The sequence below is a fragment of the Macrosteles quadrilineatus genome, unplaced genomic scaffold (assembly GCF_028750875.1).
Source record: "Macrosteles quadrilineatus isolate MER2022 unplaced genomic scaffold, UCM_ALF_1.0 Scaffold_2__2_contigs__length_208266976, whole genome shotgun sequence".
In the NCBI taxonomy this organism is placed as follows: domain Eukaryota; kingdom Metazoa; phylum Arthropoda; class Insecta; order Hemiptera; family Cicadellidae; genus Macrosteles; species Macrosteles quadrilineatus.
Window position 1 is genome coordinate 27,602,294 of NW_026542595.1, and position 25,861 is coordinate 27,628,154.

Below are 25,861 nucleotides of genomic sequence, written 5' to 3' on the forward strand. Positions count from 1 at the left end.
CACTCTGCTATAATAATATTTAGAAAAGAATATAAATATTTACTTTTTTCAATCAGGTGATTCAATTAGAAATTCGATTATTCCAGCTAGAAATTTTATAGACGACTATTGGTGTGAGTGAGACCATAATGGAGTGAGTGAGCCCAAGTTTTATAGAATGGCTAGTAGAGTCAGATCCGCGCGCACAGACTAATGACACTGTCTGTACTTATAGGTGTTCTGATACATAACAGTCATAACATGGCAGTATCTTTAACTTGCATCTTACTAAGGCTATTCCAGTATGGAAATTCCCTACAGACAACCAGTTTCATTATAAAGAGAAAATGTATAACATAAGTTCACCATACACACATAAGTTTATATCAGGAGCATTTTCAGCAGAGTTGTAAGAAAACCATTTTATAAATAAATTGGAACTTTTTTATTTCTTAGTCCAAAGATTTATGCTTAAAGTTTATACTTTTATTAAAATTTAATGTTAACCTTCCGTTTGGCGCATTGATTTTCAAACACCAAAGGGCGCTCACAGATGTTACCTCCAGAAATACAAAAACTATACAATGAGTGAAAAACAATTTAATAGCAATAAAACTGTAAAAAAAACATTTTCTATGAGTTATTATACTATTACCTAAGTTGTATCTTTGACTATGTTGTAACTTCTTTAAGACTGTTCAATATTTCATTTATATAAATAGAAGAAATAACGAACAGCAGTTCGGATCAAGATTATTTTTTCTAGCTGTCACTGATATGTTTACAAATGTTGTTTACAAATACCGCAACCATTTCCAATCACGTTTTGAAGGCAAATCACATCCAAGTGAGATTAAAAACGTTTTTCTTACATAAAGGATTTAATAAATCGCAAGTGGAATAATATAGTGTAACCGTAAATTAAATTAAATAACTAGGCATCATCCAGGTCAGGAACCAGAGATTCTTTGTGTATAAAATTGTTCTTGAGTTTTGATAACCAGAAAGAAGACATTGAATCAGTGTTGTATACGGCTGGGAAACTTAAATTAAATAATGATCGTCGCCAATAGCTTAGAATCAAGGTTCCACTCATTGACGGCACTTCAATGGCGGTTGTGTAAAGTGTAAAGTAAAAAATCACAACTGCAGTGGGTGATTGTAACAGAGGTTTACGGATGATGCTAAAATCCATTTTCCAATGTGTCACTTTCTGTTCCTACCATTGACTATAAATATAGTCAATAGTTCCTACTCACCGTGTGATGCAATCGCTGGACCATACAGCCAATAGGCCCATAGCCCATCTCTTGGATACGTACGCCTACCCAATTATTTATAACAACCTTTTCGACGACGATCCTTGATACCGGTACTTTTCCCTAGAATACACGGCCTACCTACTTAAAAAATAAAATTACAAACGTCCAAAACCCCAACGTTGTGTGATTTTTGTCACATTTCCTTTTAATGTTAATAGATATACCAATCATTGTTTAGGGAATAACAGTATCTATTAAATAACAGAAAGTTGTTGTATAAGGTTGATTTTTTTTTCAAACTGACACCGATAAGTTTACATTAAGAGTTGATTACAAATAAAGCAATTAATGTTAAATAACTTTGATTGCCGATAACTTTTTACGAGAAAATCCAAAACCAAGAGATCAATAACCTTGATTAACGCATATAATTGGTCGGATGTACTATAGTTCTTAACTGTAAACGTTGGTTTTTGGTACTGGTTCTTTTCCTTTGAAGGTTCCTTTCGTTGGTAGCAGCAAGAATCATTTTTACCTACCAACACATTAGCACTTTAATTTACAAATTAGTTATCGTTGGTGTTGCACCTTATTTATTACAGGCGTATTCAATTGAATTGATGTTTTAACTGTATAAGTTTTGCTTTTTATGTCTGGATTCCAAAATATTAGTTTATGCTAAGAGAACGATAACGCATTTTAGTAAAACATTTATTCAGCAAACCATCATGAATTGTTCAAACGCTTTGAACGTTGTTTATGTATCAATAATTTGTGGCCTATTTTGGTAATTTTTGTTATAAATTACCAATCTAAATCATCTATAGTACTTCATTTCATATAGCAAGCCAATTCATATAGCATTTCGACAGAATTTTGGGTCATCTTCGGTCTAAGCAAATATGAATTGTTATGAACATTTTTGACATTAACAAAGATTTAAAATACATCACAGGGCGCGCACGGAAGCTACTTCCAGATGTGACGCTAAACACTCCCCAAGGTCGACTGACAACTGGGAAAGGGGTGGGATTAGCCGAAACTGATTACGCGAAAGAGGTGTATGAGGTATGTCAGGTGACAGCCCTGCCGAACGTAAACTATGGTTTTTATAATGAAAAATGTAGTGACCCGGAGGTAAATTCCGTGATGCTCCCGATGGAAGTTTAAGTAAATAATTGATACAACATTTTATGTTAAAATTTATTTGAATAAATATAGGTATTTGTACAAAGTAACCACCGCTTATAATAATTCAAAAATACACTAGTTTTTTGGGCTTTTTTCATGTGTTTTTCTCAGGCTCTGGTGGTTTATTGCTTGTAAGGGTTTCATTATAGTAACGTCTCTTTAAAGTACGATACTTTTTGAGCATATAGAGAGTTTCAAGCTCTCTGACTACATATTCACCATGATGTATCATCTTCATAATCTTTTCTGGATCTTTTTCATCCCGATTTTTCATAAAAGCTCGCTTCAATCGTGTGCGGAAAAAATCATAGCCCAGCGGGTAGTCTTTTCCCAGGTAGAGTAACTGTAAAAAACATTATTTATAAAAAATAATTAAGAGGATCTATTGGTATATGGTTGCAGCTGTTAAAATAAAAGGTATCAGCAATCTGACATAATGCTTTCTCCCATGAGCTTGACAACAAACCTTATCATGGATAAGCGGAGGGAGTAACTATGACTTTTTTTAAAGTCCACACACAGACATCAATTTGAAAACCACTTTTTTTAGTTCTGGGGGACATAAAACAAATATATCCACCCAAAAGAAAAACTCAAAAATTTTGATGAAAACAATACTTTCTCTGTGTTACAGCCTTTTCAGTTAAAGTTTACAATTTTGTAAAAATGCATTACATATGTCTAAAAACTACCTTTTAACACTACCTTTTGGGGAATGTGTAAAAAAAAATTTAAATATGGGAAAAACTGTATCAAGTAAGCAAATGCTAATATTATACTTAAAGGCTAAAAGAAGTGCATTATGTGTGAGGTTTAGACGGTTTCCTAGTTGTACGACAAAATTTGCTTAATTGAAATGAATCTTCTCTGTGGCTCCAGAAAATTAGTCCAAATTGGACGGGGACAACACCTTTGCAAGTCACTGCACGAAGTATAAGGACAAAACGATGCGGCAATTCTCTGTTATGTTGATTAAGGGACCACAGACAAAACTTGTTGGTCTTTGGGTGCGGGAACAACACAATACTCTATAGCACTAGTTGCACCTGCCACTCATGCATTCCTTATGTGTTTATTGTCGCTGCTGTTGTGTTGGTGGCCCATATTTTGTCGCCTAGCAAAATGTCGCCCTCTGTAGTATAAGGCGGCCATCATACTACAGAATTGAAACATAGCATGCTAATTCTTGGTTGTTATACAATGCATAATCTATCCATCCATCTATCTATATCTACATACACTAGGCTTAGCCGGTTTTTGTTAATTAAACTAATTTGTTATTATTGGACCTATTTTGACATCTGAGGTCTGAAATAAAGGTTTAAACATGTGGTTGTGTCCACCTGTATTATATTTTTGATAAAGTCATTGATAAGGGTGTGAGCGGACCTTAAAGTCTGTTTTATTCTCCATAAGGATAACATGGGAAATAATTTTTATTTACAGAAACATACAGGGTTTGACAATTAAGTCTGGAACCTCTTTTTTAATTTTTAAACCACAATAGAAAAAAATACCAAAGTTCACACGTGTTTGTAATGGAAGGGGTCAAATTGTAAGCAGGAAGAGATTGGCAATGTTGTGTGAGTAGGCTGGTAGTGTTGTTAAACAGTAACAACAGTGTTGTGCTGACCTTCTGAAGGCTATTGCTTTAAGTAAGCCAGTGCACTTGATCAGGGGGACAGATTTGTGTGAAGTAGTGAGTGTGGTGCACCGGAGGACAGGGTCCTGCTGGGGGAGCTGAAGCACAAGGCCACAGGTAAGACAAAGTTAACCCATTGGAGACCGAGTATTTTATTCACTGACAATAGCTAAAAACCCTATTAAAATGGGCCAATTTGCAAAGGTTTACAAAAAAATCTGTAAAAAAATTTTTTTTTACCTAAATACATAAAACTTATGTTTTTCTTTATCTAAAATAAATTTTCTTTTATGTAATGTGGTTTTTACTAATTTTTTTTTTGTTTTTGTTAAAAGAAATAAATAAAAAAAAAATATTTTTATTTTTATTTTTTCAAAAGCAAACATAAATTAAATGCATTTTTTTGAGCCCATGAGTCATACAATTGATATATATGTGTGTAAAATTTAATTCCTTACGTGGAAATGTCATTATCTCTGTAGGATTTATACTTTTTTTTATATATTTATTTTTGTAAATCATTACAAATTTCAAAATATTGCGATTTCTCAATAAAACAATATAATAATAAAAGGACTCTAAGTTTTTTTGTTGTAATCCATTTTAATAATTATTTTGGTAAAAATTATACATATTATTAGCAAAACATGAAAAAAATTAAAAACTCACCATAAGTGGATTTTCTTTGCGACCGAGACTCGTTTGAAGAAGCACACAAAATCTACAGGCTACAATTGTTCACCGACACACTTATGAAAATGTCCATGATGTACAATGTTTTTCCCATGGATCATCTTCCATATACAAAATGAATTAAAAATGGTCATGTCCATTAGGTAAAAAAACAATTTCTTATATGACTTGACAGCTCTTCGCATAATTGGGTGGCTGGCTAACATCTGGTCTTGAACGTCTATGCCCAGCATACCTTTATTGTAATCAATAACGCTTTTGGGTTTCAATACTTGCCTGACTTCTCCCCTCCTCTCTATCTCCTTGTCCACAGTCATTTCTATGCTAGCATGAGTAGTTGACAGAACATGAACATCCTTACGGTCTTTCCATTTTACCGCAAGGATACCATCCTTACTCCGCCTCATGGCCTCTCCAACTTCCAGGCAGGCATTGTCAAAATCTTCAGGCATATTGATTCGTTCAAGATTTACTGTTCCTACACAATGAGTGCTGCGTTGAAGTAAACGTTGACATAGACCAGGGGAGTTATACCAGTTGTCTATAAACAACACATGGCCTAAATCTAAGACCGATTCGGCCAATTGCATGACGACGGCTTCGCTAGCAGGGACGTTTGGGGTCTTGTCATCGCCGGTATAAATCTTAAAGTCTCCATAATACCCATTGGAGCTTTCACACAGCTTATAGATTTTTATTCCAAATCGTGCCCTTTTTTTAGGATTAAATTGTACGTAAGATAGCCTAGCTCGAAGTTTGACAAGGCTTTCATCAATGGCTAAATCCCTTTTCATTGTATATACGTGCATATACTTTGTTTGAAGGTAAGAAATCACGGGCCTTAGTTTTTTAAGCTTATCATTTCGATCAGTGAATTCCTCATCAGCAAAATGCATAAATCTAGAAATTAGCTTGAACCGACAGTAAGACATAACCTGTGCATATATTGGAGTTTCTAAGATTTTTCTAGCCGTCCAATACATTTTAATTGTGGGTTTCCTCACTTGGCCCATCAGTATGTAAAGAGCAAAGTATGCCTTCAGCTCAGGTACCGTCAGGTCCTGCCACTTGTCATCATCTTTTAGTCTGCGCCTATTTGGATTTACTAATTGCCTTGCAGCATAATCATTCGTTTCACGACAAACCATCTGAAAAAACTCATCTCCCAAAAACTCTTCAAAGCACTGAAAAGCCAAGGGGTTATCTCCTAGCTTTCTAGCTGAGAAAGGGTTCAAACCGGACTCATCAACATATGGAAATTCTTTTACAACGTTGTCTTCATCCGCCCATATCCAAGCGTCAGCTCTTTTCTTTCTTTTCCTTTTTTTCTTTCCTCCAGCTTGCTCATTTGTTTCTTGTCTTCCTCCTCTACCCCTTCCTTGCCCTCTACCCCTACCTTGCCCTCTACCCCTACCTTGCCCTCTACCCCTACTTTGTCGAGTTCTACGGCCCCGTACCGTTCCTTGCCCCATCCTAGTCCCTACAGCCCTTGGCCTATCCCCCTGACCCTGTTCCTCTTCATACTCCATTGGTTGTGGGGAATCGTTTGGTCGATTTTGTTCTATGCATATTATGTCTAAGTTTGGTTCATCTATGCCTAGGTTAAAGTTTTGGTCATTTAGGCCTAGGCCTAGGCCTAAATTAGAGCCTATATCTTGGTCCACATTGGATGTATCATACCTGGAATCATCAGGTTCAATTTCAAATTCATCATTTTCACCATGAATGTCTTCGAGAGCAACTGTCTCCAATGCATCGTAGTCACTATTGTTGTCTAAATCTGAGTCATCACTTTCCTGCAGAATCCTATCGATCTCACTTGAAAATATTTGGTTGAATTTATTTGGCGGACTTGCCATTATTTATAAACTCATTACATAAACCACTTTCACAAATTCACACTGAACAGTGAACACAGATAAAATACAGCTACTTCAAACTGACAAAACAATAACAAACAACAGATGTCATCTGTTTGTACTGGACTACCAACACTACGAAAATAAACAACATTGTAACAGCTTAGAATTTATCAAAGAGTTTCAAAGGTAAAACAATTTCGTTTTCAGAGAGATAACTGAGTACTATAAGAAAACCATTCCAACTAAAAACGTGGAGCTGTTTTAAACTCCCTATAAAAACATTTATCAGGATATTTTTTGGTTAGGATATATATATTTTTTTTTAACTATAACTCTTTATTTATATTTAGAAACATTCATTGAAATGATTAAACTTAAAATAATTTTCCTTTAATTAAAAAAAAACATAATGTCGTCATCACGAGAATGTCCCGTGATGAGACTTTTGGTCCACCATAACCTATCACGAGACGTAATCGTGATAAGTCTCCAATGGGTTAAGGGTTTTTTAAATTGGGGTTTAGAGTCTTTTCCAAATTGGGGTTTAAGTCCCTAACTAAATGATTTATAGAGTTCCAGTCTACTCTACCTTTTAGTTTGATATTTATCTTTGTGTTCTTTGTACTGTTTTGAGTAATATTAAAGTTGGGTTTTGTAAGTGAGTGCTGAGTTTTATTCCTCACCCAACAGTACAGTAAAAGTAACAGTGGGTACCTCAAGTAGAGAGGGGTCTAACCTCACATGCTTACTGGTGACAGTAATGCACACATCTGCCCAATTACTGACCGGATAACCCCTTTAGGGTCCACAAGGGGTCAGACAAAATTCTTAAATAGCAGCACAGGTCAAGTTTTGTATCAAATTAAAGGTCTCTGTTAGTAAAATACAATGCTACCAATCCAAGCTCAAACGGACAACCAAGTCAAAAATGGCAGTCATTCAAATATTTCTTTAATCTGCCATTTTGAATCTTTGAACGGCTGCCATTTTTTATCCAGCAGATATTTTGAGCTCAAATTTGTGGCATTGTATTCTACTAATAAATGTATGTATAAAATGAGTATGTATGGGTATGTATGAGTGTATCTATAAGTATAAAAGAGGATGTTTGTATATATATTTGTTTGTTTGTTTGTTTGGCAGGGATAAACTCGGACACCGCTCGACAGATTGTAATGAAACTTTTAGGCATTATTAAGCATTATTCAAGGAAGGTTTGTGTGAAGTTTGGTGCAGATCCGTCAAAAGGGCTCCGCCCCAGTGGCTCTGGAGTTTCCCATGTTAACCTTATGAGTACTCATATTTAAATGGAATTAATGAATCTTAACAGCTGTTTCAATTAAACAAGTTGGTTCTGTTCTATGATGTTGAATAGCATTAAAGTTACAAGGATTACCAACAGGGTGCAGCACTATTATTTCTTTTACATTTATGACAACAGCTAATTTGCAACCAAAAGGTGAGTGAGCATAGCGAACAAACTTCAACCTGGAGGCGAGTTAGCGTAGCGAACGAGCTAATCTAAAGGCAAGTGAGCGTAGCGAACGAGCTAACCTGAAGGCAAGTGAGCGCAGCGAACGAGCTCCAACCTAAAGGTAAGTGAGCGTAGCGAACGAGCTCCAACCTAAAGGTGTGTGAGCGTAGCGAACGAACTTCAACCAGGACGTGATTGAGCCATGCGAACGAGATCATCTTGAAAATTAAACGTAACGGTACTTCAATTATAGATAGTCAAAGGCAAGACAACGTCTGCCGGGTTCAGCTAGTGTTAGTATAAAATAGTCATAGTCTACCCCTGGTACATAATAATTGCTGTGTATTATGACTGTTAGTTAATGTATACTAAATTTTAAATCAAGTTTTGTGTAGCTTAAAGTTTACTCATGATGTATCTCTCTACTTTATTTTAATGCTGGGGATAGAAAAATTTAGTTTAGAATAAGTTACCATGATTTAAAAAACTTTACTATAATACAAAGTGTTAACAAAAGAAAGCCGGAATTTTAAATGGTAATTGCTTAGGAACTATTCAAGGTAACTAAATGTTTTATGCATCAAATTGAAGCTAAAATAAATAAGTTTTGTTTCCCTTGTAGCAAGGAATGAAATGTTGACCTTGGCATGCGCAAAACAGGTAAGGGGTAGTTGGCCGCCACTGCATCTCACACGCCTGGCGCCAGTTGCCAGTACGATGTTTACGGCGCAACAGAAGGCACAGTGTGTAGTCTTTGGTTCGAAGAGTTTAAATTGTTTGCTTAATAAATTAAACTAAATTTATATCTACTTAAGGGTAAAGCAATTCGATGCTGGATTTGTGAGTTTTGTGGCACCGTAGTCTTTTGAAAGGACATTCACCTGCCCGGCTAAAAACCAATGTGACAGAGTCAAAGAAATCCGACAATTCTGCATCAGTAGCCCAAAAAATCAATGAATGAATTGTTTCAAGATAGTGTAGATCATCATGTCAGAAGAGACATTTTGTTTTGTTGTGCTGTCATATGCCGGAGGAGGCGCATACACAATTGATTTAAACAATAGGATACTAGTATACCTGTTGCTCGAATTCGAGCAATTGCAAAGCATTACAGGCGACTCAAAGATTATGGAAATACTCACGATCTACACAACAGTTAGATATAATCAAAATCTTTTGTAAATACCGTATCTTATCTTTTTTCAAAAAGCTGATCTTGTTTTTTTAGGGTAAAAAAAAAACATTATTTCTATTTCTTCTACTTGGCTATGTTCTATGAATTTTTCTATGTTTCCATTGTTTGCAAATCGGTTATTTCAATGATTGCTCAAGAAATGTAGCACAGTGTTAATTCAGTTTTATTTTTAGCCTATATCAAATTGTCCAGGATTTCTCACTCTTTTCCTTTGTAATAATTACTATCTAATTATTATTAGAGTCAATATAGGCTATAACAGGATGAATTTACTTACTTTCTAAATTCATAAGGTTGCCATATCCCCAGATTTCTCTGGAGATAACCGGATTTTGACATTCAAAATTTAGCTCTTGGGGATTTCTGCAAAAAGTGAGAAATCCCCTCTTTTTTACTCCTTATTAAAATACATTGAATAACGACACTTTTGGAATAAAATAAATATTTGTGTCCGCAAATATTGCTAAATGCAACTCTTGTACTCTATACTAAAGTATTTTTATTCCTTCGTTTCACTTTAACTTTTTACAGTAAAGCTTTATTACTGTATTATATTTTTGACTTAGAGTCAATATAGGCTATAACAGGATGAATTTACTTTCTAAATTCTCATGTGTTATTTTGCGGTGCTTTGAGCTGGATGGGTTCACTCTAGTATTTATATAGTGATTCTGGCAGGCCATTATATGGCCTCAAATAAAAAGTAACTTAACTTATTTGAAATTTGGATGTTATTAAAATGTAGCCTATAATGTTAAATTTATTGGCCGACTGATAATATATGAACAGACATTTGAAATAGGCCTAAATGGACCTATGAATGAAGAAATATTATCATTAAGAGTGGATCAAGAAGCGCAGCACCACATAGGCCATTTCTGGGTCTCGGAAGTCTAAAGAGTTTTGAAAATGTCTTCTTCAACAAATTACTAGAAAAATTAACAGTTTATATAGTAATTTATTGAAAGTATATGCAAGTATATTGCAGGCTTCACTTCAATTCAATAACATTTTTTTAAATAGCCATTATGTTGGGTGTGTGGCCAGCCTAGTGATTAGCGTCTCTGGCTTCAGTGCAAGAGAGATTAGTTCAATCAGCAAGAAGTTCACAAAATGTTGATTACTTTCTCTTAAAAGCACAAAAATCCTGCATAAAAAGTAAGGCTAGAAACAGAAATAACAAAAATTAGACATACTCACAGTTTTATAGAGCTGAATGACTTGAGCTTTCTGCGACATGCTTAAGGATCTAAAAAGATAACAACTTATAAACATTTTTTACTATTAAAATATATTAGGTGTAAGCTGGAACTACATCTATATAATTAATAATCTGGTTTGTATATATATTTGGCAGCGATAAACTCAGACATTGCTGGACCGATGGCCACGAAACTTTGTACATACATAAAGAATTTCAAGGAATAGGTTTATTAACCATTAATTTTGTGATAACTTTTAGGGATTAGCCTGGGACCATTTTAAAGGTACCCATGTCACTATGTCAGGGGTTTTGAAAGAATATTTAAATACCGCCGCAGCAAACCTGCCGACTAAGCAAATTTCCATTTGCCTGAATTCATTTTCAATTAAATGTATTTGATTAACATTAGGTTTTATGAGTATCTAGGCTTGCTGCTACAGGAAGGGTAAAAAGTGTGTTTTTAGTAAAATATTAATAACTTAGTATAAAATAAATAAATTTACCAAGTTTGATCAAAATATATCCATAAACAAGCAAACTACAACATCTATCTAATTAATACGCTACATGAAACTTTTGTCGGTTGATCTCCTCCGCCATTTCTAAACCAATTGTATCCATTGATGCCTCATTGGAAAGTGTGTGTCGCGTAGATTTGCAAACTGGCCTTACATTTTTGAAAAGGTCCCTTAGGCTCTGCCCCAGTGGTATTTAAAGTTCCCATGTTATCCTTATGATGAACATAATTGTTTACATTTTGATCAGCTGTATAATTTAATTGCTGATATTTATTTTCAATTCAACAAAACACATTTACATTTACTGATTTTGTTGAAATTAAATCTTATATAGGCTACTAAAAACTTTTGCAAAACTTATGACAGCTAGCCTGACCATACTACTGGAGACAATTACACGCAGTTGGTACCAAATGAAAGATATTTACCTGTAGACGTGCTGAATCCATTAATAAATTAAAATAGGCTCAAGAATAAGCACAAAAAATGAACTAAAAATATTAAAAGATTTAACATGGGCCATATGGGTTACCATGTTGGTGATGAAATAACAACAAAATATAAACAAAAGTCAAAACAAATGGAAGAAGTTCCAATCACACGTTTTATTTACAGCTTGGAGTGAAAATAGTGAAGTTTGCACAATACTTACTTTTGGTCGAGTTTTCGACCACGGGGCAAGCTCTCGTATTTACTATTTTAATTTACTAATTTAATTTTATTCGTACATATTACAATGCAAAAATTTGAGAAAGCTTGGGCAATTTCATATATTTTACCAAATAAGAAAAATGAAGTGACAGGGTACTGTAATTATTGAGCAATCATTGAAAGAACCAATTTGTTATAACCATGGAAACATAGGAAAGTCATAGAACGCCACCAAGTAGAAGAAATAGAGATTTAAAAGAAAACCATTTACTATCGTTATCATCCTATATAATGAAGAACAACTAAAATATGAAGATTCCCACAAACAATGAAGAAGCATGTTAGCCGAAGTGTTACTATTTTGTAGGAAACACTACTTAACTTTACGATGATTGGCAAAGGAAATCACTCTAAGGCTGAATTAAACTGGTACAGCAAGGACATTAAATATATGTTTTCATAAAAGTCAAGTGATTTTAAAATAATATGACTACATCCAAGAAACCTTAAAAAAACGTACACTGAAGGATTTGCTAGGCAGAAAATGAGGCAGTTCTTAAGTAATGTACCTAAAAAAAATGTTATCGCTATAAAAAAATTACTGACATTTGTAAACGTACTGGCGACAACGAGAAGTATTATGCAGACTACATTATCATTGGCGAAGATTAACATGGACAACCTAATGTGGCTATAAATGGGAAAGATTTGTAGAATACACTAAAAAACCAGATCAGCTTTTGAAAAATGATAAAATATTTAGAAGAAATGTTGATTATATGGAACTGTTAAGGTACATTTTGCTTGGAGCGACAGTCGTGCAGCAACTGTCGCCGAGCGGCTGTCACGGGACACTGATCTTAGGGGTTTTGCATAGTCCTGTTTTGCTTGGAGCTACTGTCGCTTCTACTACATTTTCGTTTAGGTGATTCAAAAAATATTTTTCTGTATAAATGGTTATTGGTAGGGCCGGACTTAGGACTTCAGGGGCCCCGGGCAAATTTTCCAATGGGGCCCTAAGATTTCAGTTTAGGGGGGGTCCTCTGGGGGGAGTAGGGGTATAGAATACCCCCCAAGCCAAAGGGGGGTCCTCCCCCGGGAAAAATTTTTAAATTTAGGCTTCAAATAGAGCAATTTAAGGCCAAATAAGCAATAAGTTCTATATCAAAAATCGTTCATGAAATATAACTATTTTAACATATTTTTATATACAGCATCTTTTAATTTTATACACAAAAAAATTAAAATGTTTGAAACCTAATCTCATGCATTCACTATTCAAACAAACTCTGACCAAATGTTTCAATTGCTTTGTAGTACCAGTGACGGCATATTTTGTATGGTAGCATGGTAGGCTACCATAATATATTTGGATTAGAAGTATTGATATATTTTTGTTTATTACGTATTTAAATGATCGATTATTGACGTCGATTTGTATGATTTTTCAATATTACTCCAATATAGGTGTGATTGTTTTCATAATGGTTTTGGTACCTATGGCATTCTCGTTTTTATAATATGTTAAAGTCCTAGCACGAAAAGTACCATTGAGGACTTTCAAGTTTGAGTATTTTATTGACGAGCAAAATCTTGCAATGTCTAATAAACACTCACAAGCTAACTATTTATATGAGTGACCTGAAAGATGTTTAAATGGATCCAATATCGATTAATACAACACAAACATAGCATTGAATACAACATTACTTACTTCAGCTTTGTTTTTGTACTGTTAGTTTGCAGAATTACAATATAATAACACAAAAGTAAGGCAATTTTAACCAACTTGACGTGACCACTAGTCTCAAAGGACAAACTATGGGAGTAAAGTGATTTAAATTGTTTTGGATAGGCGATAAGGCATTTTATGTGTGTGTATGCGCGTGCGTGAGACAAGACAGGACTAGACAGGATCCCTTTTCAGCTCATTATCATTTATTGTTGCAGCTGCTTCTACTTAAACGCTCGCCCACTCCCAATAAATGTAATTTTTTGTTAACATCAGACGACTCTAGTTGTTACAAAAGAAGGCCATTTGGTAAGTGTCTGATCAATTTTCGAAGTTATTAATAAAAACTACTGTGCAAGGGGGCCCCTGCCCTCAGTTCAAATTTGCGGCATTATATTCTGCTAGTAAAGACCTTTAATTTGATGTACATGTCAACCTATGCTTCTATTTAAGATTTCCTTCTGACTCCTTGCGGGACGTCCCCATGATATGACAGAAAATTGATAGTTCCTTAAAAAAGTAGATTTTTAGGTGTGGTGTTGATGTGCAAAATCTTATTGATTTATCTGTTGTCGTTTATAAAATAAACCGGTCCGGGACTTTTGGGACAGTCTGTATGTATAGGTACTATAAACAATTTTAAACAAATAATTTAGCATTAAAGACAGCAGACAAAACTAATATGATTATCAAAGCATCAAGGACTAAAAAATGTAATAGCAAATACAGTAGCCTATATGTTTCATTGCATCTCTGATTCTACTCTACAAAAATAGCAACAAACAACTTAATATACAAACCAGTTCTTTTAATCAGTTCCATCGTCCATTGCCTTTACATTTTCTCACTTACCATTAAGTAAACATAGTAACAGATATTTCATTGATTTTAGAAACAAAAGAACACTGTGTACCGCTTAGTTTTATGCTATATTCCTTGGTTTAATTTAGTCAGTGGTGTAGCAAAACAAGTAATAAATGTATATAAAGTAAATGTGAACTGAAAGCTATGTCAAGATAAAATAAGAGTATTTTGTATTACCATTTGATAATTAAATATAGTTACACATACACAACAGATTTTAGAAAACAAAAATCAACGACGTACAATTTAGTCATTGATGATATTCTTTAATTTAATTTAAGCATAGTTTTAGCAAAACCCAATAACTAAATATACCTAAATATACATCTAAAAAAATGTGATGTGCAAGTTATGTTAAATTAATCTACTGTAACACGTCATGTTAAGCAGTTCAAATTTATTTAAATTAGCCTCCAAATTCATACAAAACATCTATACATTGTAATTTCCATACTGTTTCCATGAAAACATATCAATAACATTATTTTCATAACTTTAGACGCTTTAAAAAATCCAAAGCAGAGCCGGAGTTGATACAGCAACATTTATAGAAGCTTTTAGCGAATTTCCCATATAGGGAATAAGCTATTACCGTAGTACTCACGGTAAGACCTGGACCCGGGACCGATTTTTTTTTTTCGTTTTGAGGTCCCTAGAGGTCAAAAACACCATCCGTTCAAATTCATATATATATATATATATATATATATTTATATATATATATGTGTGTCCGTTAGCGCGATAACTCGAGCAAAAATGATCCGATTTTGATGAAATTTGGTACAAACGTGTAAACCTACGTTTATTCGAAAGAGTTCGCGAACCAGCATGATCGGACTATGGGAACGGGGGTTAATGGGGGCTTTTATGGGGTAAAAATGGGTTTTTCCCATTTTTGACCCAAAAAACATAAAATTTTGCAATTTCTTTCGAAACTATTTTGTAGAGCTTAAAAAAAACAAATAATTTAGTATATTGAAGCGTTATAATGCGCCTAATGGTTACAGAGAAAATTCCAAAAAATTGTAAATTTAAAATTCTCATGTTATTCTTATGGAGAATAAGTAAACTGTTGTAGTTTGCTTGTTTATAAACATATTTTGCCCAAATTTGCAAAATGTTTTTATTTCTTACTAACTATTAACATTTTACATAAAAAACACTTTTACCCTCCCTGTTGCAGCAAACCTAAGTATGTTTTAAACTGATTCTATTTAAATAGGGAATAAATGTGATAATTTTAAGGAGACATTTTAGTGTAAATCCATTCAGGGAAATGGAAATTCGCTTAGTCTGCAGGTTTGCTGCGGCGGGGGTATTTTTCTATAATCATTGACATAGTTTTAGAATAAATAATCCATGATAAAAGGTTAGATCGAAATAAACCTACTTCATAGTTATGGAAAAAAATATATTTAATTTCATTATATCAGCTATCTGAGATTGTGAAATATGCAGTTTAGCAGTTCTTCTTGTTTACATTTAAATGTCAAAGCTAATGTAAACAAACATTGTTAGTGTTCTTATCGCAGCCATGGAGACCAATCAATATTTACTTTTAAAATGTTCACCTCAGAACTTTTAAAGCCAAAGGGGCAAAGCCTACGGTCAGTATCGAAATGTGAATAGTCCTATAATGGTCCTTGGTATGGTAGCTATATTTTTGTAAAATTTAAGCCAAGTTGGTTCAGTAGTTTTTGCACCTATTAGTAACAAACACACATACATACAGACACCATTTGATTTTTATATAATAGTAAGTATAAGTATTGATATTGATATAGATATAATAATAGGTATTGTTTTTCATTTACAATACAATCAACAAAATATAATTGTCATTCTGTGAGGAGGTTGTTTATAACACTGATTTCTAATTCAAGTTATGCTTGTGTACTGCAATTTACGGAGAAATTGAGTAATTTTATTACATTTTGGCCTGTGACATGGCAGTTTTGGAATGTTTCTCATAAAAAAAAACTAGGCCTATAAATAATACTAGGCCTATATTGTTAAGTTTTACCTGTTTTACTAAGTGAATTTATCGAATTTATTTAGTGACTTTATACTAGTGTGCATTTTTGAGGTTAGGTGCACTGGCGGTACCACGTCTCGTGATGCCAGGATTCAGGAAGAAGAAGTTGTCGCTCCAAGCAAAACAGTCTACCACCCCGCGACTGCCGCTCGGCGACAGTCGCTGAGCAAATGTACCTTTAGGTACGTAATCTTTGAGTTGAGTCTTTTAACCCTTTGAGTGCCAACGTCCGGGGAACCGGACGTTTTTAAAACGAGCCAAAAGTGCCAACGTCCGGCCGACCGGACGTTTTTAGAACGAGCCAAAAGTGCCAACGTCCGGCTGACCGGACGTTTCGTAATGATCGAACAGCTGTCATAACAACCGAATAAATACTCGGATTCTTTTAACCCATATATTAACATTGAGTCGAAAGTTGCTAGATGCGATACATCGATTTTCGTTGGTCGAAATATCGAAAATTCGATTTTTACGAAATTTTAACCTAAAAATCGCCAGATCGCGCTCGGCATTTTTAGCGCGACCTTCGGGAAAAATCATCGGCATTTTTTGAGCGTTACTTTTATTTCTCGCCTGGCACTCTAAGGGTTAAACTCATAGGAAATCCTACATTTTCTATTATACATTAACTACCAGCTGATTATAAAATGAAACTGTTCTAAACTAAACCTAACCTTAACCAAACTGCAGTATATGAGTAAATGTAGGACGTAAACTAAAGTGCAGCCGTATTTAGGCTAGCTAAGTTACTATAGAGTCAGACATCGAAGTTTTTAATGTAGGTAGCCTAGGCCTAGGTAACTTAAATTGTTCAAAACTAAAATATTAAAATAGGCCTAACTTATGCCTACATTAGGTAATCTGAAATAAAACCAACACTAACCATTTAAGAACCTCTAAGTGTTATAGACTGTATCTGTACGAATACACGTCATGATAATGCTATAGATTCCGCTAAAATGAACGCTGGAATAGCAGATTACACAGGTCAATCATGTACCGTCAAAATACAGAGTGAAGTTACTGCTAAAACGGAGATGTCACAAAAAGAATCTTTTCAAGAAAAAACCTGGATAAAGTTTGGCATGAAAGACGAACTCTCCAAAGAAAACTGGATAAAGGTGCACAATGCCCCTGATGCTGAAGAGGCATCCTCTGCATTTCAAAGGACTGTAAGGCTCATATTGGAACATGCCTGCCCTTTCAAAAAATAAGGGCTAAACAGAAAGGACAGAAAATAAAGGTTCAGTATGATGAAGAAGTCAACTAAAAGAAGATTTCCTAGTTGCCTTGCACCGATACGAGCTTACCAGAAATGTAAGTGATTTAAAACAACAATGTCGAAAAAAAAGAAAACATATGATTTAAAGCTCAGGTCCCTCAAGCGACAAGCCACTGCAGAATAAATCACAAGTGCTGATAATAAACCCAAAGCTGTCTGGGAGATCATCAACACAGAAAAACAATGCAGGCCTAAACAGAAGGAAAACCCAAATGTGCAGCTGGAAATAGAGTAGTGATGTGACGAGTCGAGTACTTTCCCGACTCGAGTAAATTTGACTCTATACCGCAACTACTCGAGTCAGTACTCAAGTACTGAACTCGATTCTTACCTGTATAGCACCAAGCTCTGTTGACTCGTAGCTGCGAATTCTGGAAATGCATCTTGTCTTGACTCGAGTCCCTTTACTCGAGTCAGAAGTCAGAGAGACTTGGATCTTGGATCGGACTCGTTTTATACTCAGTCTGTCTGTGTAGTAGATTTAAGATGAGATTGAGATCGGTTATTCATCTCACATTGAGTTGATAATTATGGATTTTATTGGTTATTATAAAACTTTGTTCCAGATTAACGAAAAAGATTTAATAACAAACAGTAGGCTATCTTGACTCAAGTAAGCCATTTACTCAAGTGCTATGTACTCGTAGCGGATGGTTTTGAAACTATAAATAAATAAGTTACCTATCTTGAACAGTCACCAGTGTATTATTACGAACTGTCAAGCACACAAGCGCTGTCGACTCGTAGTGGCAAAATCTGGAACATCAAGTCTCGACTCGAGTATATGTGTATTAAATGCACCCAACCCAAGCGCTATGGACTCGTAGCAGCGGATCTAGTACTGTAAGCTTTATCTAAGTTCACGTGCAATAATACTCGAGTATCGCCGATTTGGTATCGAGTCGACTCGATACTTCAGTGGACTCGATACTTAACGAGTCAAGTAATCGACTCGTCACATCACTAAAATAGAGGGAAAATATTAACTTAAGTAAATAACCCTACTGACATTGCTGAACACCTAAACCAATATTTTGCAGAAGAAATAGCAGACTCCACTTTAGAGAAAAATAGAAACCAATTAAAAAAAACAAAATACTACATATCCACTATTTCTACCACAAAGCAATATCCAGCCACTAATTTTAACTCCTACAACCATCCAATAGCCTCACTGAAATCAAAGCTATCATGTGGAGTAGATGAAGTGCCATAAAAAGGTGTAGGCTAAAACACTGTGCCGAACAACTGGCAGCTTGAGGTCCGTGAAGTTGGCGTACCCATATTAGCGTATCCACTTTTGATCATTCCAATCGTTAGTTCATCGTTAGTTCTCGATAGTTCCCAAATTTTGTCGTTAGTTCTCAAAAAATAAAAAAGTTATAGCCGATAATAAGTGGGTACACTAACTTCACACTTCCGGGTTCTAGCGCACGCCGTTTCCTGATGAGAAATGTTTACATCTATATATCAATCGTTAGTTCTTCGTTAGTTCTCGATAGTTCTCCAATATTAACGTTAGTTCTCAAAAAATAAAATAGTTACGAGGCATACAAAGTGGGTACGCCAACTTCACAATTATAGAATTTCCAGCGGGCACACTTTTTTGAATAAAAATGCTTATATCTATATACCAATCGTTAGTTCTTCGTTAGTTCTCGATAGTTCTCCAATATTAACGTTAGTTCTCAAAAAATAAAAAAGTTACGAGGCACACAAAGTGGGTACGCCAACTTCACAATTATAGAATTTCCAGCGGGCACACTTTTTTGAATAAAAATGCTTATATCTATATACCAATCGTTAGTTCTTCGTTAGTTCTCGATAGTTCTCCAATATTAACGTTAGTTCTCAAAAAATAAAAAAGTTACGAGGCATACAAAGTGGGTACGCCAACTTCACAATTATAGAATTTCCAGCGGGCACACTTTTTTGAATAAAAATGCTTATATCTATATACCAATCGTTAGTTCTTCGTTAGTTCTCGATAGTTCTCCAATATTAACGTTAGTTCTCAAAAAATAAAAAAGTTACGAGGCATATAAAGTGGGTACGCCAACTTCACAATTATAGAATTTCCAGCGGGCACACTTTTTTGAATAAAAATGCTTATATCTATATACAAATCGTTAGCTCTTCGTTAGTTCTCGATAGTTCTCCAATATTAACGTTCGTTCTAAAAAAAATTCTAAAAAAAAATAAAAAAAAGTTACGAGGCATACTACAAAGTGGGTACGCAAACTTTACAATCATACAATTTCCAGCGGGCACAGTTTTCTGACTATAAATGCTTATATCTATATCTACATGTGTCTACACACATGTGTTGTTTTCCCACCAACTGTTCGGTTCGAGAATGGCAAAAATATTCCTTCACTTTGATGTGTGCAAAAATACCGGCAATGAACGGAAAACACGAGCACGAGCATTTGCTGTCATACTACTTGCGATTCGGCGAGTTGCTGTTCTGTACTTTGCGTGGGTACAGTCTGGAGCCGGCTAAAGGCATGGAACTTGAATAAAATCCCTTTTTTTCAAATCATTAAACTAAATTTCAATTAATATTTTACTATAACTAATTTATCATAAGATAACAATATTTATTCTCGGTATATATTAATAACCTAACACTTTTAATTTTGAACGTATTTTGAAACTGTTTAAGAACGATGCTGTGAATGTTTGAAAGAATAGTTGAGGGTACGTTTTTGAGAAAAATCGAGAACTAACGAAGAACTAACGATTGGTATATAGATATAAGCATTTATAGTCAGAAAACTGTACCCGCTGGAAATTGTATGATTGTGAAGTTTGCGTACCCACTTTGTATGCCTCGTAACTTTTTTTTATTTTTGGGAACTAACGTAAATATTGAAAAACTATCGAGAACTAACAAAGAACTAACGATTGGTATATAGGTATAAGCATTTTTATTCAAAAAACTGTGCCCGCTGGAAATTGTATAACTGTGAAGTTAGCGTACACTTTGTATGCCTCGTAACTTTTTTATTTTTTGAGAACTAACGTTAATATTGGAGAACAATCGAGAACTAACGAAGAACTAACAATTGGTATATAGATGTAAGCATTTTTATTCAAAAAAGTGTGCCCGCTTTAAATTCTATAATTGTGAAGTTGGCGTACCCACTTTGTATGCCTCGTAACTTTTTTATTTTTTGAGAACTAACGTTAATATTGGAGAACTATCGAGAACTAACGAAGAACTAACGATTGGTATATAGATGTAAGCATTTTTATTCAAAAAAGTGTGCCCGCTGGAAATTTTATAATTGTGAAGTTGGCGTACCCACTTTGTATGCCTCGTAACTTTTTTATTTTTTGAGAACTAACGTTAATATTTGAGAACTATCGAGAACTAACGAAGAACTAACGATTGGTATATAGATGTAAGCATTTTTATTCAAAAAAGTGTGCCCGCTGGAAATTCTATAATTGTGAAGTTGGCGTACCCACTTTGTATGCCTCGTAACTTTTTTATTTTTTGAGAACTAACGTTAATATTGGAGAACAATCGAGAACTAACGAAGAACTAACGATTGGTATATAGATGTAAGCATTTTTATTCAAAAAAGTGTGCCCGCTGGAAATTCTATAATTGTGAAGTTGGCGTACCCACTTTGTATGCCTCGTAACTTTTTTTTATTTTTTGGAACTAACGTAAATATTGAAAAACTATCGAGAACTAACAAAGAACTAACGAATGGTATATAGGTATAAGCATTTTTATTCAAAAAACTGTGCCCGCTGGAAATTGTATAACTGTGAAGTTAGCGTACACTTTGTATGCCTCGTAACTTTTTTATTTTTTGAGAACTAACGTTAATATTGGAGAACAATCGAGAACTAACGAAGAACTAACAATTGGTATATAGATGTAAGCATTTTTATTCAAAAAAGTGTGCCCGCTTTAAATTCTATAATTGTGAAGTTGGCGTACCCACTTTGTATGCCTCGTAACTTTTTTATTTTTTGAGAACTAACGTTAATATTGGAGAACTATCGAGAACTAACGAAGAACTAACGATTGGTATATAGATGTAAGCATTTTTATTCAAAAAAGTGTGCCCGCTGGAAATTCTATAATTGTGAAGTTGGCGTACCCACTTTGTATGCCTCGTAACTTTTTTATTTTTTGAGAACTAACGTTAATATTGGAGAACAATCGAGAACTAACGAAGAACTAACGATTGGTATATAGATGTAAGCATTTTTATTCAAAAAAGTGTGCCCGCTGGAAATTCTATAATTGTGAAGTTGGCGTACCCACTTTGTATGCCTCGTAACTTTTTTTTATTTTTGGGAACTAACGTAAATATTGAAAAACTATCGAGAACTAACAAAGAACTAACGATTGGTATATAGGTATAAGCATTTTTATTCAAAAAACTGTGCCCGCTGGAAATTGTATAACTGTGAAGTTAGCGTACACTTTGTATGCCTCGTAACTTTTTTATTTTTTGAGAACTAACGTTAATATTGGAGAACAATCGAGAACTAACGAAGAACTAACAATTGGTATATAGATGTAAGCATTTTTATTCAAAAAAGTGTGCCCGCTTTAAATTCTATAATTGTGAAGTTGGCGTACCCACTTTGTATGCCTCGTAACTTTTTTATTTTTTGAGAACTAACGTTAATATTGGAGAACTATCGAGAACTAACGAAGAACTAATGATTGGTATATAGATGTAAGCATTTTTATTCAAAAAAGTGTGCCCGCTGGAAATTTTATAATTGTGAAGTTGGCGTACCCACTTTGTATGCCTCGTAACTTTTTTATTTTTTGAGAACTAACGTTAATATTTGAGAACTATCGAGAACTAACGAAGAACTAACGATTGGTATATAGATGTAAGCATTTTTATTCAAAAAAGTGTGCCCGCTGGAAATTCTATAATTGTGAAGTTGGCGTACCCACTTTGTATGCCTCGTAACTTTTTTATTTTTTGAGAACTAACGTTAATATTGGAGAACTATCGAGAACTAACGAAGAACTAACGATTGGTATATAGATGTAAGCATTTATATTCAAAAAAGTGTGACCGCTGGAAATTCTATAATTGTGAAGTTGGCGTACCCACTTTGTATGCCTCGTAACTTTTTTATTTTTTGAGAACTAACGTTAATATTGGAGAACAATCGAGAACTAACGAAGAACTAACGATTGGTATATAGATGTAAGCATTTTTATTCAAAAAAGTGTGCCCGCTGGAAATTCTATAATTGTGAAGTTGGCGTACCCACTTTATATGCCTCGTAACTTTTTTATTTTTTGAGAACTAACGTTAATATTGGAGAACTATCGAGAACTAACGAAGAACTAACGATTGGTATATAGATATAAGCATTTTTATTCAAAAAAGTGTGCCCGCTGGAAATTCTATAATTGTGAAGTTGGCGTACCCACTTTGTATGCCTCGTAACTTTTTTATTTTTTGAGAACTAACGTTAATATTGGAGAACTATCGAGAACTAACGAAGAACTAACTATTGGTATATAGATATAAGCATTTTTATTCAAAAAAGTGTGCCCGCTGGAAATTCTATAATTGTGAAGTTGGCGTACCCACTTTGTATGCCTCGTAACTTCTTTATTTTTTGAGAACTAACGTTAATATTGGAGAACTATCGAGAACTAACGAAGAACTAACGATTGGTATATAGATGTAAGCATTTTTATTCAAAAAAGTGTGCCCGCTGGAAATTCTATAATTGTGAAGTTGGCGTACCCACTTTGTATGCCTCGTAACTTCTTTATTTTTTTGAGAACTAACATTAATATTGGAGAACTATCGAGAACTAACGAAGAACTAACGATTGATATATAGATGTAAACATTTCTCATCAGGAAACGGCGTGCGCTAGAACCCGGAAGTGTGAAGTTAGCGTACCCACTTATTATCGGCTATAACTTTTTTATTTTTTGAGAACTAACGACAAAATTTGGGAACTATCAAGAACTAACGATGAACTAACGATTGGAATGATCAAAAGTGGATACGCTAATATGGGTACGCCAACTTCACGGACCTCGCAGCTTGGTAAAACTCAGCTCTAATGTATTTGTCAGCATGATAAACAAATCTTTTAGCCTTGGACAATTTCCCTCCGCCCTAAAAATACCGTAGCAAAAATATACCCTTAAGCTGCTAACAGTGACAGCACTCTAAATCCATGGAGTTGTCCTGTACACAAAAAACTGAATCTTCCCAGAAATTAGAATTTTCACTCCTACCACACCAGAAGAGCAGCCGACTACAGCCTACCGATCCACCACACTACACAATACAGCAGAAAACCCTCTTATATTAGCCGCAAAATCATCAACTCTCTTCCAAACAACCTCAAGAACGCAACAGGAAACCAACTCAAAAAGCAAATCTGGGACTGGCTTGTAGACCGACCGGTGTAACTTACTCGCTTAAGAAATTTTTTTAAGAAAATCAAACTTTCGAACAATCTAGGCCTAATTGTTAAACATTCTGGATTTTTGTGACGCCATTCTATCTTAAATAAATTACAAATAAAGGAAACTGTCTATTGTCTAACAGAGAGTGAGCAACGAATTAGCAGGAGATCTCGACCAATAAATCCACCAAGTAATTTAAACACCTAGGTTATAGGCATAATCCCAGACTAGGCCTAATCAGTAAAATAAGTCAAAAACAAATTAAGTTGACTTACCTCTTGATTAATATGAATATTAATTTTAAAGTAACATGAGAATCCCTAGTAGGATTAACAAAGTCAGATTACTATTAAATATTAACCTTTTAACAGAGAAAGTAGGCCTACCATAAATTGCAATGGTCAACTCTAGGCCTACAATTCCTTGGATAATGAATTTTTGTGTAACCAACAAAACAAGTCATGTAAAACTTAAGACAAATTAGCTTTTAAAAAGCTAGGAAGTAGGAAGTCAAATCATTTTAGGCTAAGCATACTGAGTGAAGTTTGAAGGTTATCTGTCCCTTATCAAATAAAAATAATGAAACGATTGTGTGTTGACATAATAAAAATACAGTCACGACGACACAAATAGTAATAGCAAATAGCCTAAGCCTACCCTTACGAAGGAAGAAAAACAATACCATCTATCATCATTGACTATATAACACTACTTTTGTAGTGTTATATAGTCAATGCTATCATTTAGCATTACAAAACAAATAACAAAATACCCCCGCCACAGCAAACCTGCAGACTAAGCGAATTTCAATTTGCCTGATAGGATTTACACTAAAATGTCTCCTTAAAAATATCACATTTATTCCCTATTTAATTAGAATCAGTTTAACACATACTTATGTTTGCTGCAACAGGGAGGGTAAAAGTGTTTTTTATGTAAAATGTTAATAGTTAGTAAGAAATAAAAACATTTTCCAAATTTGGGCAAAAAATGTTAATAAACAAGCAAACTACAACAGTTTACTTTATTCTCCATAAGAAAAACATGGGAATTTTAAATTTAAATTTTTTTTTAATTTTCTCCGTAACCATTAGGTGCATTATAACGCTTCAATATACTAAATTATTTGTTTTTTTAAGCTCTACAAAATAGTTTGGAAAGAAATTGCAAAATTTTATGTTTTTTGAGTCAAAAGTGGGAAAACCCCATTTTTACCCCATAAAACCCCCCATAAACCCCCGTTCCCTTGGTCCGATCATGCTGGTTCGCGAACTCGTTCGAATAAACGTAGGTTTACACGTTTGTACCAAATTTCATCAAAATTGGATCGTTTTTTGCTCGAGTTATCGCGCTAACGGACACATATATAAATATATATATATATATAAATATATATATATATATATAAATATATATATATATATATATATAAATATATATATATAAATATATATATATATGAATTTGAACGGATGGTGTTTTTGGCCTCTAGGGACCTCAAAACGAAAAAAAAATCGGTCCCGGGTCCAGGTCTTACCATGAGTACTACATTTATCTATGGTACTACGGTGATAGCTTATTCCCTATGAGAAATTCGCTAAAACAAAATATCCCTTTACATATTAAGGCTAAGTTTGTAAACCATGCAGCTTTACTGTATACAAGACAAGATGTTGACAAGATTGATTGTATGGAAGATGTGTTTGCTTTGTTTTACGATTACGACATGACTAAAGCTTTTGATTGCATTAATCATAGCCTACTAAAAAATAAATTGTCAAAGGGTGGATGAACCACTGAGCTAAAATTATAACTGGAGGTAGCACTGCCATGGCAGAAGTCTGTCA

At 34.3% G+C, this 25,861-nt stretch overlaps 1 protein-coding gene across 4 annotated transcripts; it reads right to left on the reverse strand.

The window, feature by feature from the left end:
- Positions 1-2,426: 2,426 nt before the first annotated feature.
- LOC128987281 (electron transfer flavoprotein regulatory factor 1) lies at positions 2,427-24,680 on the reverse strand. Of its 4 annotated transcripts, none has more exons than XM_054408044.1 (3): positions 24,401-24,680; positions 10,499-10,547; positions 2,427-2,775 (listed from the first exon to the last, which is right to left on the reverse strand). In XM_054408044.1, the coding sequence occupies exons 2-3, from the start codon at positions 10,535-10,537 to the stop codon at positions 2,527-2,529; spliced, it is 288 nt and encodes a 95-aa protein (XP_054264019.1). In that variant the 5' UTR covers positions 10,538-10,547; positions 24,401-24,680; the 3' UTR covers positions 2,427-2,526. The 4 variants fall into 4 exon arrangements, with proteins under 4 accessions (XP_054264019.1, XP_054264020.1, XP_054264018.1 ...); XM_054408045.1 differs by having other exon boundaries at positions 24,376-24,680; XM_054408043.1 differs by having other exon boundaries at positions 24,290-24,679.
- Between the last annotated feature and the right edge of the window lie 1,181 nt (positions 24,681-25,861).

Excerpts from the sequence above, each read along its gene's own strand:
- LOC128987281 (XM_054408044.1), bottom strand. The coding sequence starts at position 10,537 with ATGTCGCAGAAAGCTCAAGTCATTCAGCTCTATAAAACT. Across the intron at positions 2,776-10,498 it reads TCATTCAGCTCTATAAAACT|TTACTCTACCTGGGAAAAGA; the intron begins GTGAGTATGTCT and ends TGTTTTTTACAG.